The sequence below is a fragment of the Kryptolebias marmoratus genome, linkage group LG1 (genome assembly GCF_001649575.2).
Source record: "Kryptolebias marmoratus isolate JLee-2015 linkage group LG1, ASM164957v2, whole genome shotgun sequence".
NCBI lineage: Eukaryota > Metazoa > Chordata > Actinopteri > Cyprinodontiformes > Rivulidae > Kryptolebias > Kryptolebias marmoratus.
This window is the reverse complement of record NC_051430.1, coordinates 17994520-18009480: the sequence shown is the minus strand read 5'-3', so window position 1 is coordinate 18009480 and position 14961 is coordinate 17994520. Positions and strand designations below refer to the sequence as shown.

At 38.8% G+C, this 14961-nt stretch overlaps 2 protein-coding genes across 3 annotated transcripts; both read left to right on the top strand.

Annotated features, from left to right (window-relative positions):
• The first annotated feature begins 465 nt into the window (after nt 1-465).
• Nucleotides 466-7179, top strand: lztr1 (leucine-zipper-like transcription regulator 1). Of its 2 annotated transcripts, none has more exons than XM_017413590.3 (19): nt 466-1067; nt 1149-1211; nt 1295-1351; nt 1430-1509; nt 1607-1715; nt 1814-1897; nt 1988-2045; nt 2152-2291; nt 2381-2582; nt 2807-2917; nt 3047-3139; nt 3252-3347; nt 3961-4150; nt 4243-4412; nt 4609-4892; nt 4993-5142; nt 5635-5740; nt 5840-5920; nt 6363-7179. In XM_017413590.3, exons 1-19 carry the CDS (start codon nt 916-918, stop codon nt 6477-6479), a joined length of 2343 nt encoding a protein of 780 aa, XP_017269079.1. In that variant the 5' UTR covers nt 466-915; the 3' UTR covers nt 6480-7179. The 2 variants fall into 2 exon arrangements, with proteins under 2 accessions (XP_017269079.1, XP_017269078.1); XM_017413589.3 differs by having other exon boundaries at nt 2738-2917.
• A 1303-nt stretch (nt 7180-8482) lies between these two features.
• si:dkey-98f17.3 (uncharacterized protein LOC793143 homolog) lies at nt 8483-9274 on the top strand. The gene has a single exon (XM_017413750.2). The coding sequence runs from the start codon at nt 8560-8562 to the stop codon at nt 9223-9225; it is 666 nt and encodes a 221-aa protein (XP_017269239.2). The 5' UTR covers nt 8483-8559; the 3' UTR covers nt 9226-9274.
• Nucleotides 9275-14961: the final 5687 nt, after the last annotated feature.

Sequence of the window (14961 nt, the reverse complement as noted above, 5' to 3'; positions counted from 1 at the left end):
ACCTGTAAACTCACAACATCTGTAATAAATGTGTGAATATGAGACTCACAGTTGGGCCTACATGGATGGTAAGGTTTAAAATTGATAACTCATAGTGTTTATTTAAATCAATAAACAACATTTGTAATTATTGGTAAGCTGATAATATATATATATTAAAAAAAACACTTCAACATCACTTACTGAAGCGTCTCTAGCATCTTTAACTCATGAAAACAGATTTGGTCTCAGAACCGGAACTTCAGCCGGAAGTGAAGCACTCACCGGTGTTGTACCGAAAAAAGCACCCCTCTTCACAGGAAGTGCATTTCAGGCACTTGTTTTTACTTAATTAAAATTTAAAAAAGGGCCGAATTAATCTTGTTCCCCAATACTATTATTGACACAGTTATTTGCCTTTTTATTATTTGTGGCATATATGTTTACGGGACTCTTTATGTTAGACTGAAAGGGGTTACTTTTTTCAGCACAACACCGGTCTTACTAACGGGGGCGTGGATGGCAGCTGATTCTGATACCGTACTGTGATTTCGCCCGTCTATTATTGTGTTTAATGCCTCGTTACGGCATCACTGAATACGTATTCAAAGTGGACCAAGTATTGAGTCGGTTAAGATTGCATTTTAGCCTAAAGTTAGCCGCTGTTTGTTAAAGTTTACTCGCTTTAACCGCTGTTTGTTCTGTGGAGTTAGCGGTAGCACAGCGCTAGCTGGCTAGCCGATGCTAGCTGTGAGCTTAGCTAGCAGCTAATTATCAGGAGTTTCTGCCTTAAACAAAGTTGACTTTACTGCTGTCCATCCCAGGACATTGGTAGGAAAAATAACAGCTACCAGGGCAGAAAATTTGCCTTTAATGATGTCGCTGACAGAGGACGAGTGGCCCTGAGAACTGATCCTGTCAAATGAGTGAGCGAAAATGACTTGCAAATCAACTAAAGTGGCCCCGAGTGTTGATTTTGACCACAGCTGCTCTGATAGCGTGGAATATTTGACGCTTAATTTCGGCCCTTTTGAAACTGTTCATCGCTGGAGAAGACTCCCTCCCTGTGATGAATTTGTTGGTGCCAGGTAACACAGACAGATGAGAGGCACGATCACTTCCTGCTTGTTTACCTGTGTTCACCTTCTGCGTTGTTTATCCTCACACAGGCGCAGCAAGCACACTGTTGTGGCCTACAGAGATGCCATATACGTGTTTGGAGGAGACAATGGGTGAGGGTTTTGTTTATTTGTCTTAGCTGGTTGTCCCTCTTTTTGTACACTGCATACAATTACATCCCTATGCCCTTTAACAGGAAGAACATGCTGAATGATTTGCTCCGTTTCGATGTGAAGGACTGCTCCTGGTGTCGGTAAGACTGCAGCAGCGTCAATAAAAACACTTTGAGTGAAAAACTGGATTTATCACCTGTTTATTATGTGTTTCATAGAGCTTTCACTACTGGAACCCCACCTGCTCCAAGATATCACCACTCAGCTGTGGTCTACGGCAGCAGCATGTTTGTCTTTGGTATTTTAATCTTTTTCGACAATATTTAGAAAATATGCATTTATTTCTACAATTTGTAAACTGAAGCGATGTAAAGTTTGATTATATCATATTTCAGGGGGCTACACTGGAGATATCTATTCAAATTCAAACCTGAAAAACAAAAATGATCTTTTTGAGTACAAGTTTGCGACGGGACAGTGGACTGAATGGAAAGTAGAGGGGAGGTAATGTATTAAGTTATTTTTGTTTCATGCCTGCCAATTTGCAGTCAAACTATTTTTCTTATCTGCACCATTGTTTATCAATCCTACGACCGTTTTAGCTTGCCGGTGGCCAGGTCTGCCCATGGAGCTACAGTCTACAACGACAAGCTGTGGATATTTGCTGGCTATGACGGGAATGCCAGGTATGTTTGATCATGATTTCTTTTGGTCACATCTGCACGTTGATTTGTGTGCTAAATCTGAACTTACTAATGTTTGCCATTTGTGTTCAGGCTGAACGACATGTGGACCATCAGTCTGCAGGATCGAGAACATGCGTGCTGGGAAGAGGCCAGTTCTGTTCATCTGCATATTGAAGGAGTAAATCATTAAAAGTAAAACATTCAGAAAGACTTAATGAACTGTGCTCCTTTCTCTTTGGTTTTGGGTCCACCAGATTGATCAAAGTGGTGAGATTCCCCCATCTTGCTGCAACTTCCCTGTAGCTGTGTGCAGGGATAAGATGTTTGTGTTTTCTGGTCAGAGTGGTGCCAAGATCACTAATAACCTCTTTCAGTTTGAGTTCAAAGGCCGCATGTGAGCACAACCCTTCCTTACAAAGCTTTGTTATTAATACTGCGTATGCCACAAAAATATCACGGGACTTGTTCGTTGATTTCTCTCAGGTGGACCCGTATCCCAACAGAACATTTACTGCGGGGCTCCCCTCCACCTCCACAGAGACGTTACGGACACACTATGGTCGCCTTTGACCGCCACCTGTATGTATTTGGAGGCGCTGCTGACAACACTCTGCCCAATGAGCTGCACTGTTACGATGTTGACTCTCAGACCTGGGAGGTGATCCAGCCCAGCCTTGACAGTGAGGTACGAACAAAATAAATTGGTGGTTAATTAACAACTAATGTGTTTGTTTATGACTTTTATTTCTTCTGCACTCTTTTACACGTGTCAGCACCTTGTTTTTTCTATGTAACAGCAGATTTTTGCCCATTCTGAATAGGTATTTAAATGTGTGTTAGTGCTTTTTAGGAAATGCTGATAAAGACACCGCAACAGAAGAAGATTTTCTTCCATCTTTCCCCCTTCAGATGCCAAGTGGGAGGCTCTTCCACGCTGCAGCTGTGATTCAGGATGCTATGTACATCTTTGGAGGTACTGTGGACAACAATGTGCGCAGCGGGGAGATGTACAGATTCCAGGTTGGTGTGAATCTTTGCAGCTCAGTTACAAAAACTAGGATTTACATGCTTTCTATTATTTAGACACTTTGTAACAAATCTGTTTTAAATGGGAGAAGTCAGACTGCTGTTAAAATGTTTATTTTGCAGTTCTCAAGCTACCCCAAATGTACCCTCCACGAGGATTATGGGAAACTGTGGGAGAACCGTCAGTTCTGTGATGTGGAGTTTATTCTAGGCGAGGTGGGTTTTTCTTGTTTAGTGCTTTTAAACAGCTGAAAAAAAATTGCATGGAAGGTTACTTTGTCATGGTCTACCAAACATGTATTTTCCACACCTGTTGTGTTGTTTACAGAGGGAGGAGAGAGTCTTGGGACATATTGCCATAGTGACTGCAAGGTGTCAGTGGCTGCGGAAGAAAATCCTGCAGGCTCGGGATCGGCAGAAACAGGTCAGAGCCTTGCCACCAGTTCACCTCATATTTTGAAACTAGACTGTCAGAGGACGTCTTTCAATTTCCACAATGGCCATATATTATTTGTCTAAACTCCAGATTCTTTAGCACTGCTCACACATTGACTAATAATAAACTGTCGTCAAGTTGATCTGGAAGAGCAGACAGTTCAGTCCAAAAAATGAAAACTAAAAAAATGCACAAGTTCAGTTCCCTTGTCACATGTTGCAGTATTTGGACCTTTGGGTCACATTTTTTTAAATTATAATTTAATGTTAGCCTCACCAGTGTTGTTCAGACACTCAAAGTGAACCAATTCAGTTTTGACTTGATATAAAAATGAAGCAGTAAAGTGAAAACATTCTCTTTAAAACGACTCTTTTTATACACAGTTCTCAAAGAGAAACAATAAAATCTAATTTGCTTTTCTTTACAGGAGAAGCTACAGAGGCATAATTTAAAACTTCTGGCTCTTCTTTATTTAAACAAGAGTTAACCATGCCTTTAAACTGCATTTAAGAATCATCACAGCTAATGTAAACATATTAATAGGAGTTCAGTGAGACCAAATGGGGTAATAAAACATGTTAGATAATTTGTTGTCTTGCAGAGGACCAAACGGGAGAGCAGTGAGGAAAGCGATGAGGGAGCAGCTGGAGGCCCGAGGGATATCCCAGCAGGCAATAGGCCGTCGGGCACGCAGCCTCTGCTGGAAGTATCCATCAGGGAAGCAGAAGCCCAGCCTTTTGAAGTCTTAATGCAGTTTCTCTACACCGACAAGATCCAGTACCCTCGCAGAGGTATACTTCCATTAATACCTCTCAGGGGAATGCAGTGATCTGCAAGTTAGGAAATGTATGCATATTTATCCCTGTCCCGTTTGCTGACGCAGGTCATGTCCAGGATGTTCTTCTGATTATGGACGTGTACAAACTTGCACTGAGTTTTAAGCTTTCTCGGCTGGAGCAGCTTTGCGTTCAGTACATCGAGGCATCTGTGGATCTGCAGAATGTGCTCAGTGTTTGCGAAAACGCCAACAAGCTGCAACTGGACCAGCTCAAGGTACATCCAGATACAGAACATAAAAAGCTAAAAACATGAGCTGTGAATGTTGCTTTAACTGACCTCTAGTGGTCGTAGGTCAGAATGACTTGCGGATCTTTCCACCAGGCAGCTTAATATTAGGTTATTCTTTAGGATTAATGAAATTAGAGAACTTCCATGACCATTAATTCCAAGATATATTTTTTTTCCCCAGGAGCACTGTCTTAACTTTGTGGTGAAGGAATCACACTTTAACCAGGTGATCATGACTAAAGAATTTGAGCATCTTTCCACGCCACTGATAGTGGAAATAGTGCGGCGAAAGCAGCACCCTCCCCCCAGAGTGTATTCAGACCAGCCTGTGGATATTGGGACCTCCCTTGTCCAGGACATGAAAGCCTACCTGGAGGGGGGCGGTCTGGAGTTCTGTGACATTATTCTGCTATTAGACGGACACCCACGGCCCGCACATAAAGCAATACTGGCAGCCCGGTCCAGGTAGTCACAATACAAACTCTTTTTGTAGGTTTCTGCACAGCTTTTTGTTTGTAATGATTGTAGTCCTGTCCCATTGATGTTTATTGTCCTGATTTTCCAGTTACTTTGAGGCGATGTTTCGCTCCTTCATGCCGGAGGACGGTCAGGTAAATATATCCATCGGTGAAATGGTCCCAAGCAAGCAGGCTTTTGAGTCCATGCTGCGTTATATCTACTATGGTGACGTCAACATGCCTCCAGAGGATTCTCTGTATCCTTCGTTTTTGTTTTTTGGTCCAAAATTCTCAGAAAAATTACATGTATATCCACAAATTTTGTACTTCTCCAGTAAAATCACTGTTATCAAAATAAGAAAAGCTGGTTTGTCAAAAAAAAAGAGCTTGTGCTTCAGGTGAAATTTAAACTACACAATGTTTTGTGTTGACAGGTTTTTGTACTGTGCTCACTTCATGACACAGTCATCTTGTGTTCATTAGTTTTAAAGTTGTTAGGTTCCCACCACATCACTGACTGACAACAGAGGGTCACTTACCACTATTTATTAGACAAAACTTATCTTAAACTCCTTTGTGTCATATTTATGAAGTAATGTCAATTGTCTCTGGTTTCTTACATCTTTAATGCTGTTTTTATCATACAAGTATATTTTTAAATTTAACTACAGTGCATATCAAATGGGTTTACTGAAAGGTGGCATGTAAAAAAACATTGTTTTTTTATTTCCTTGACCCTTAATAAACAGCTATCTGTTTGCTGCACCATATTATTATGGCTTCTCCAACAACAGGCTGCAGGCTTACTGTAAGCAGAATCTGGAGATGAACGTCACTGTGGAAAATGTCTTGCAGGTATTTATGTTTTTCACCACGGGAGTGCTGTGACCTAATTGGACCGCACTGTTGTTTTCCTGCAGAATAAACACCATCTTCTCTCACTTCTCCCTGCAGATCCTGGAGGCAGCGGACAAGACCCAGGCTCTGGACATGAAGAAGCACTGCCTCCACATTATCGTCCACCAGTTCATCAAGGTGGGTGGGCTTGTGTCCGGAGCTCTGGGGTGTGCTGCCCACTCACTGCAGCTGAGCTAACCCTCTAGTCCCGTCCTCTTGGCGGGGAAACTGGCTTCTTTGACCCCTCTGTGGAGCACCCTTCATGTTGCACAGAGAGCGAAGACTGTTTACAGCTCGGCCGGCTGTGTAAGCACCTCATCACAGAACGATGAGGGTCACAGTGGCACTCTGATTATTGTTTGTTATCCAAAGAAACAGCGAAGCACTCAATTTTCACGTTACTTCACTGGAGTGTTAGCTCTGCTCTTGGTGTTCCTGTTTAGCCTTTTTTTCCTTTGTGCTATTTGTCATTTCTCTGTGCATGTGCAATCAGCAGCTTCTTATTACCCATTTCAGTCTGACTTGTCTTATTTTATAGCTCATTTTTTCATTTTATTTTTGTTTTCCTCCCCTCCCAAAGGTATCCAAGCTTCCCAACCTGCGGTCTCTCAGCCAGCTGCTGTTGTTGGACATCATTGAGTCTCTAGCTACGCACATATCAGATAAACAGTGTGCTGAGATGGGCTCTGACATTTAGGATCATTCAGAGCGGAGCTCCTTTTTCCTCTCTCTTAGAAGCCATAGATCTCCTGTACATACTTCTATACATTCCCGCCCTGATTTTTTTTTTTTTTTTAACCCTTGCATGTCTCACACTCATGTACAATCGATGCCTTTTATCCTCAGCGCTCATGCTTTACTGTACATTTCAATCAGCAGTGAAGAAACTGGATTCTTGCTTGGAAACACTCTTGTAAAAATCTCTTTTTATATACTTTGTCATTTATTTTGTATGCACAGCAAACATTTTGCAAGGTTTTCCTCTGATTGGACTCAAGCTTTTTGTTTTAAACTATATAATTTTACTTGTGACACTAGAAAAGTTTAAGTGACGTTTTAAGGCTGGTCATCAAATTATTACTTTTATTTAAATACATGTTGTATGCCATTAAATGGATAATTTATGTAACTCTCTACCTGTTTTATTCTCATTCATGATCCACCTTCTAAGTCTGGATTAAATGTTGTAAGGAGTCTAAGAAGTCATATAGAAAGTATTAGAATGTGTACCATTTGTGTCATTACTGTTAACAGATGAAGGTAATGTTACCATAGCTAATCATATGTCTTCATTCATATAACAATAATATGCAATAGTATCATCAGTGTTAAAATCATATGCCCTCATGGGGTTTGCATATTCAGAGCCTTAATAAAGTCAATACACTCAGCCATCATTTGCTGGTTGTCTGTTTTCGACATTTTAACGGGAACATCACCACACACCTTCATTCTCTGACACCATCTAACCTTGAACTAAAGTTTAGTCTCGTGTAAATGCCGCTGGCCCTTCAGCAGTTTAGTATTTGTTGCTGCTGTAAAATTATTTATCTTAATTTGAAAATGTATGCTCCAAAGTAGGTTTTCAGAAATGAGAATTGTTATCATCCTTCTGAAAAACAACATAGTGAAGTTTGAACTTCTGGCACAAATTGATGTTTTTTTTAAAATTTATTTGTACATACTTGCAACAAGAGCCAAGACAATTGTTGAACTTATCAAATATAATAGGAAACTAAAGGTTAATCTTGGCCTTTCGTCAGATTAAACATGGATATGTAGTTTTGTTTTTAGCAGATCTGTACAATGAGGTCAGATGATGCTCCTTGAATTCAGAGTAAATTCGTTCTGCTTCTAAAAGTATTTCACCCCCCCCCACCCCCACCCAATATCGTCTGGCTTTAAAAACAAATATCTTACATATGTGTGTTAAACTGTAAATCCTTCATTAGTCAGTACAGTCAGGTCCATTTAAAACATCCAACTATCGCTTTAAATAAACCACCTAAACAAAAAAGTGGTGTTTTGCAGACAAGTCTGAGGCCTTTTTTTCCCCCCAAGCCATTTAATTAAGGAGACTAAGAAGAAAACTTCATGAAGGAAGTTCACTTGATTTTTAAAACTTTTTTTTTTTGGCCATCATACTACAAGAACTCCAAGGACTTGAGGTGTAACTCACAATTGGATACAACTGGCCTCTTTTAGACCGTTGTCGGGACCATTGGAGTGAGCACAAAGTGCTATTCATGGTCCAGATACTTGAGACACTTGGCAAATAAAAAGTCCCACTTTTGACTTCTTTCAGATTGCAGATTTCCTAATTAAAGTAAATCACAAAACTCTATCAGTTATGTTGGTGCAACTGTTTTATCTGAGAATATGTACTAAACCTCACAGATTTGTGAATATGTTTCTGGTTATGGAAGCAGCTTTTATTTCTTCCTATATGTGTCAGTACGTGTTATTTAAGTTTAAGTTTGCACACATGCACGCACACGCACACACACACAGTCTGGAATCTCACATATTTGGTTTCATTTAAGAAACAGAGTTCAATATTCTCTGTGATGACATTGAACCTTCAAAGCAAACAGTGGGTCTTTTGTTGAGCTGCAGTCCAGGATTATCTCCCTCTTATCAGGGGCGTTTTATGAAGGAGGCTGAAGAAGTGGGGCCTTTTCCAGCAGCTGGGCCGGGCCACTGAGTCACACTGGATCCCTTACACCGTTAACACGTACCTGAACAGCAGAATCACAGCACAGACTTTCCGTGCGCGGATGCTAAAGATGGTTTTCCTCACAACGAAAATGATGCAAAGGACTGCACTCTTTGTGACGTTTGGGAGCTTCGTCACGTCGCTGGTCACCGCCTTTCTGCCCCTGTGGAAAACGATGAACTCCGACCTGAACGAGGTGGAGAACTGGTTCTCTGGGCTGTGGCTCACCTGCCTCTACACGGACGAGAGGGGAATTCAGTGCAAGGCCTACGACTCGGTCCTGGGACTGCCGCTGGATCTCCAGATCTCCAGGGTTCTCATGTTAATATCTATAGGCACTGGAGCTTTTGCTCTGTTGGCTGCCTTCCCGGGCCTGGAGGGGGTTGGGATGTTTGTGGGCCAGCCTGGTGTAAAGAGAGGTCTTCTTATATTCAGCGGGGTCCTGACGTGGCTCTCGGGGCTCACTACTCTGGCCCCTGTGTCTGTTTTGGCGTACACGACTGTGGTGGAGTTCTGGGATGAAGGTTTTCCTGACGCCATGCCTCGGTGGGAGTATGGAGAGGCAATGTTCTCAGGATGGTTTGGAGGATTGGGACTGGTCATCGGAGGGACCCTGTTCTTTGTGGCTGTGTGCATGGGGGACTACGACCTGAGACCACCTAGGGCCCTAAACAGCCCACAGGTGAAGCACAGGTCGAAGCACTACCTGAAGACGGAGGTTTTATAGCTGCACAGAGTGTCGTTTCTGCAAGTCAGCAAATCTGAGCATCAAGACTAACTTTGTAAAACAAAACAATAAAAAAGAACTTAAAATGACAGGGCTTTGCATTTCCCTTCAAGATTTATTACTGCAACTTAAACCTTTCTGTGATTTTTTTTTAGCAGAATTATTGTGAAGTAATGTGGCTGCTTAAAAGTAAAACTGCTGCTCCTTTTTTTATTGTTAGTATTTTTTTTGGTAAACCGAACAGAATAATTAAGCAGTAAACGTGATGTAGACACTGATTTGAAACATAGTAATGTGTCAACAACTTCTCAAAATCACATTTGAAATAAAACTATAACCATTTGCTTTTCAAATCTGTATGCTTATGTCATTTTTAAAGGAAAGCATCACACCAAAATGTAAAAATTATAGCTAAACACTATTTATCAAGCTTATCTGGCATCAGATGTCATTTCATATATCACTAAGTTTTACCTCCAGTTATTTCTAAAGTAAATAGCTTTATTCAGTATGATTTACCTGGTTAATTAGGATGATGCCATATATTTAACTTAAGTTACTTGTGATTCAGAGGTTGAGATGTTAGAAAATTTAACTGTTTCCTTTGTTTTAAACTTTCCTTTCTTGTTGTTTTTTAGTTACTTAGTGCAAATGATAAGAGAAAAATATTGCTTCTAGATTTATTCTTCGGCAAATGAATATTTGAGATAGAAACAGGGAGGTTTTGTATTGAATAATGGTAGTGTGCTGATTACTAATGGAAAACAGGTGGCATATAAGGAGCTGGAAACAACAGCTGTGGAGGACATCTAGTGGCAACAATGATGCATCAAACAAAAAAACAAGAAATGAGCAGAATACCAAAATATATAAAAATCTAAACAAAACTAAATCCAGAGTTTAAAAAACTTTAAATTACTCCATGCTGAGGTGTTAAAACCTCAGTTTATTCTACCTCTTTTTTCTAATGACAGCTTTAATTTCCTGGTCTGATTCGCTGTCAAATCTTCACTCTGAAAAATGTCAGCTTTCTGTCTGCAACTGTTTCCTCATTGTTAGTTTGACGTTCAGACAAAACCAAAAAAAAAATGCAGTTCTGTTGCCATCAATTTTTAAAATAAAGATCCGACCCCTTATGTAATGTGAGTAGAATTTACTTGTGGCACTGGGGGACTTTTTACTAGTCATCACTGATGCCTTGGTAAAACCTTGTATTTTTTTAATGGATAACTAAAACCTTTCAAGTTCTTTAACCAGAGGGTGTAAGCAGAGGAATTCTCCACGAAACTCCATGTTTCAGCCTCCAGCACCAGAACGCTCAGAGGGTAAGTGACTCAGCGGTGAAGGACTGGGAAGAATGTGACCTGTTCACTTTCTGTCGTACATCAGCCTTATTTTGCACAAGTGGAGACAGGTACTCCTTTTATAGCTTCAAACATTTCAAACATTAAATGAATTGTTTCTGTAACATCACAAAGATTTCTCCACCGTCTGTCACTGGGCAGGAAAATTTGTTTTTTCATTATAAGTCAGCTCAGAGCTTTTGAATTGAGAAAGCTCCACGGATGAGAAGCGAAACATCTTCAGCTACAGAATAGAAGTCCAGTTGTTTTTTTTTTTAACCTTTTTTGGATTTCTCAGAGTTGATGTTTTGTATTTTATCCAAAATTCATTATGAACTAAAAGACATCTGTAGGATTTACAGTCTTTCTGTATCCTGATGCCACTTTGTGAGGCTGGAGATAATTTATGTTATTTTACCAAAACAGACTAAATCCACTGCAGAACATTTTCTCACTTGGTGCTTTTGAACAAACTCTTCTTGTCACTTACTCATTCATAGTATGAAAAGTATTTTTTTTTTTTGTTGCTTGGACAGCCTCGTTCTCACGATCTTTGATAAGAAGCTGTTTGTTCTTCGTGTGTTTGCCTCCGAGCAGGATTCTGCAAAAATTACTAACCTGATTCACACAAAACTTGCCAGAAAGAAAGAAGGAAACATTAAAGTTCAACATCACCTCAAACTGTGACCACTGAATCTCACATGGAAGGCCTTGAACACATCTAACTTGCAAGGTGTCATACTCACTCGACTGTCTTCCTGCTTCTTGTCAAATTGAATTTTATGAATAAAAAAAAAACAACGATTAAGAAAACTAAAGCCTTGAATGACCAAAACAGCCTAGCAAGTGTTGAGATTTTTACCTTAGTGATTTAAGTGGGTCTAATCTCTTTATTCCTGTAGACTTATCAGCCATAACATTATGACTACAGACAAGAGAAGGGAGATGCAATAATAATCTTGAACAACATAATATTCTGCTGAGAAAACCTGCACCCTGGCATCCACCTGGATGTCACTCTGGCACTTGTGACCTAAGCATTTTTTGAAATCTAGTCCCACACTCCCCTCTCTCTGAAAACCACTTCCCCAGCAGGACACCAGGGGTCTCAGGAAAAACTAGAGAAGGACTTAAAGAACAGTCTGGGTGTTTAGATCAGATCAGATCTGATGGTTTCAGTAGGAGCCAACCCCCACATACAGACAGTTTATAAAGCACTTGTCTAAACTGGTATGATTTTTTCAGAGTTAAATTGTTATTTAGATGGCAATAAATTACTTCTCTTTTTTCCCTGCTGACTGTTTGGCAGCTTGATTCCACCGTGAAATTCTGTCCCGATTCTCCAAAATTTGATAACCTGATCAATCTGTAGAGGAGGTAAAACACTGACAACTCAAAATTATTACTCTGAACTTACCTGGACATTTTTCTCAGTTTTCATATGTTTGTGTTTCTTTTCCTCCAATGCATGAAAAGGACCCCCGCTTTGATTTTCTGTGTATTTTTTTTGTCCTTTAGGACTTAGGAAGATGTCAAACCATCATTCTAATCAAGTTTGGCAGAAAGAAAATCATTGTAAAAACAGGAAAAATTGATCGATTTTTTAACAAAACCTTTAACATTTAAATTTCTGGTTATATAAAAAAAGACCAAAAAGTTTTACATGTAAATTACAATCCGTTTCCATAAAAAGACTCAAAAGAAACAACATACCAGAGCTGAAATCGTCTTTACAAGAGGTTACAGTACGAGCAAAAACTGTGTTTGTAACAACTGATGAGGTTATAATAGTTTTACTTTACATCCCAGCTGAGTGTTACAGAGAGGTTTTACCACTACCATGCTATTGCTTGGCAACAAAGCTTTACACAGTATGGCAACCTGTTGTATCATTTAATCAAACAACACTAACATTATTATTAGTGTACCAAGTCAAAATAACATTCTTGTCAGAATGAAAGTTTAAGATGCTTACACTATCAATAATATAAGAAACGCTTTTATAGTTTACTTTATTTTTCTATAATTAACTGAATCTCATTTTGTGTAGTTTCATCAAATCAAATCAAATCAAATTTATTTATATAGCACATTTAAAAAACAACTGTCATTGGCCAAAGTATTGCACACATAAACATTTAATACAAACATTATACAAAATACAATATTGTTACAGTTCTCACAAAGTATTAAAAGCCAGTGAATATAAATGTGTTTCAAGAAGAGATTTTAAAACACCAAGAGTTGAAGCCTGTCTAATATGAAGGGGCAGCTGATTCCACAGTTTAGGAGCTAAAAATGGACACTTGATCTAAGTGATCTAGAGGGCACATTTTGTTTGAATTAACTGTGTGTAACTGGGTTTGAATCTGTTTTTGTTTTAAACTAAATTTAATTGCATGTAATTTGGTATGAACTGGACATGCAGTAGTTTTTATAGCAGCCTACCCGACAACGACTCCTGCTGAGAACTTAATATCCACAAGTGAGATTATAGAAGGAATCTTATTTCAGATATCTAGAGTGCAGCTGCTCTTATTTAAAATTGTGATGCTATTTGTTTTATGGTAAAACAGCATCGAGCTCCTTAAGGATATCTAAAATACCTTTGTAGATATTTGTAACTAAAATAACTTTTTAACCAACCACACTTTGAACACTGTAGAAGTCTCTGTTGTGAAAAAATAATAATTTTCACAACTGAGACATTTCAACATATATTTAAAATGACATTAAAGTTATCGGGAATAAATTTCCAATTTGGACTTGTAAAACTGATCATGGTAACAATATCTTTTTATTAAAACCAGGGAGAGCGAATGCAAACAGTGTTACATGGTAAAACTGTGCAAAAAGCCATTAATACATTTAGAAGTTAATTTTAGTTTATGAAACTATCAGAGCTCAAAAGATTATATTTCTGTATTTAACAATGGTGTGCATATCTACAAAAAGATTATCAGATATCTACAATGGGATTGTAGACATTTGTATTGCAAGTTTTTCCTTGTAAGAACTTCATATCAGATACCTTTTGTCTTCAGATATGAATGATGTACTTTTGGGTTTCTGTATCTTTTACACCATTCCACATAAACAACAAAAGTGACATCATTTGTTCTCAGAAGAATGACCTTTGAGATATCTGAAATGTTGATTGTGGATTAGGAGAAAGGCATTCTGAATAGCTGAAATGTTTATTTTTGCCACAACTGAATTATGAATATATTTGTTTTGAAGATTCTGTCTAACTATATATGATAAATTAGTTTGCCATACACGCTGCCCACTCCCACCCACTCGTTTTCCCTCCTCAAGTGTTTTTCTAAAACTTTTCTGCAGGCTCCTCATCATTTTGTTTCATTTTCTTTCATTTTCCTGGTCAATAAGTAAACCATACTAATCTGTATTACCTTTCAGTGATCAGTAGCTAATTACTGGTTAAACAACGTGATTAAGAAATGTGTCTGTCCAGCAGTTAATGAACAGCCTTGTTAAATGCGTCAGCATGGTAAATATGTAACTTTAATGCACACTACAGGTCATAACGTTTCTTGTGCTGAATTTGGTTTTACTTCTCTAGCAGCTCTTTTAATTGGATTTTAACGTGCACTGTAATGTGTTCAGCACAGCAGGTGGGACAAAAAACTATAATATACGATGACAAATAAATTACAAGAAAATAAAACTGGTCATTTTAGTTAGGCTTTGTGTTTTTTTTATGATAAAATCAAGATGTGCTTTTAGTTTGTTAAGTCATCACGTTTAATCTTCTGCTGGCACAAGTTTTTGTTTCACATTTTAGTTTGAATTATTACATCTGTTCAATCCAGGCTTTGTGGGCGCTGCAGCTCTCTGGCCTCCCGTGGAAAAAGAAGAGTCCTCTCTCTGTAATTTAGTTTAAACTGAGTGATGTTCTACTTAAAACATGCTTTCACAAGTGTGTTCACGCAGAGAGCAACACAAACACACTGACTCTGGAGCGCACGTGTCATCTGTCAGCACCCTGTAGAAATACAATAACACCATTTCGCCAAAGGTTTTCTTTTTTTTTTAAATCTAGCAACTCCAAGTTATTTTAGTATACTGTTTTATTATATGAGCACATATTTTTAGGGTTCTCTTTGCAACGGTTTAAAGACAGGAACAAATTAAAAATAAAATAATAAAGTGAGAAACGATATCTGCACATTATTCTCATATATGTTGGTTGGTATGTTCTCAAATTAGAAATCTGTGAGGAAAATTTGTGTCCGGATGCCAGCTACGTACCTTTGTTTACCTACAGAAAGAGCTGAAGTGACTGAAAATAGATTAAACATTAATCTTACAAGCCATATCTGTTTACATACACAGACGAGTCTAATGTAGGTTAAACATGTGACTCAAGCTT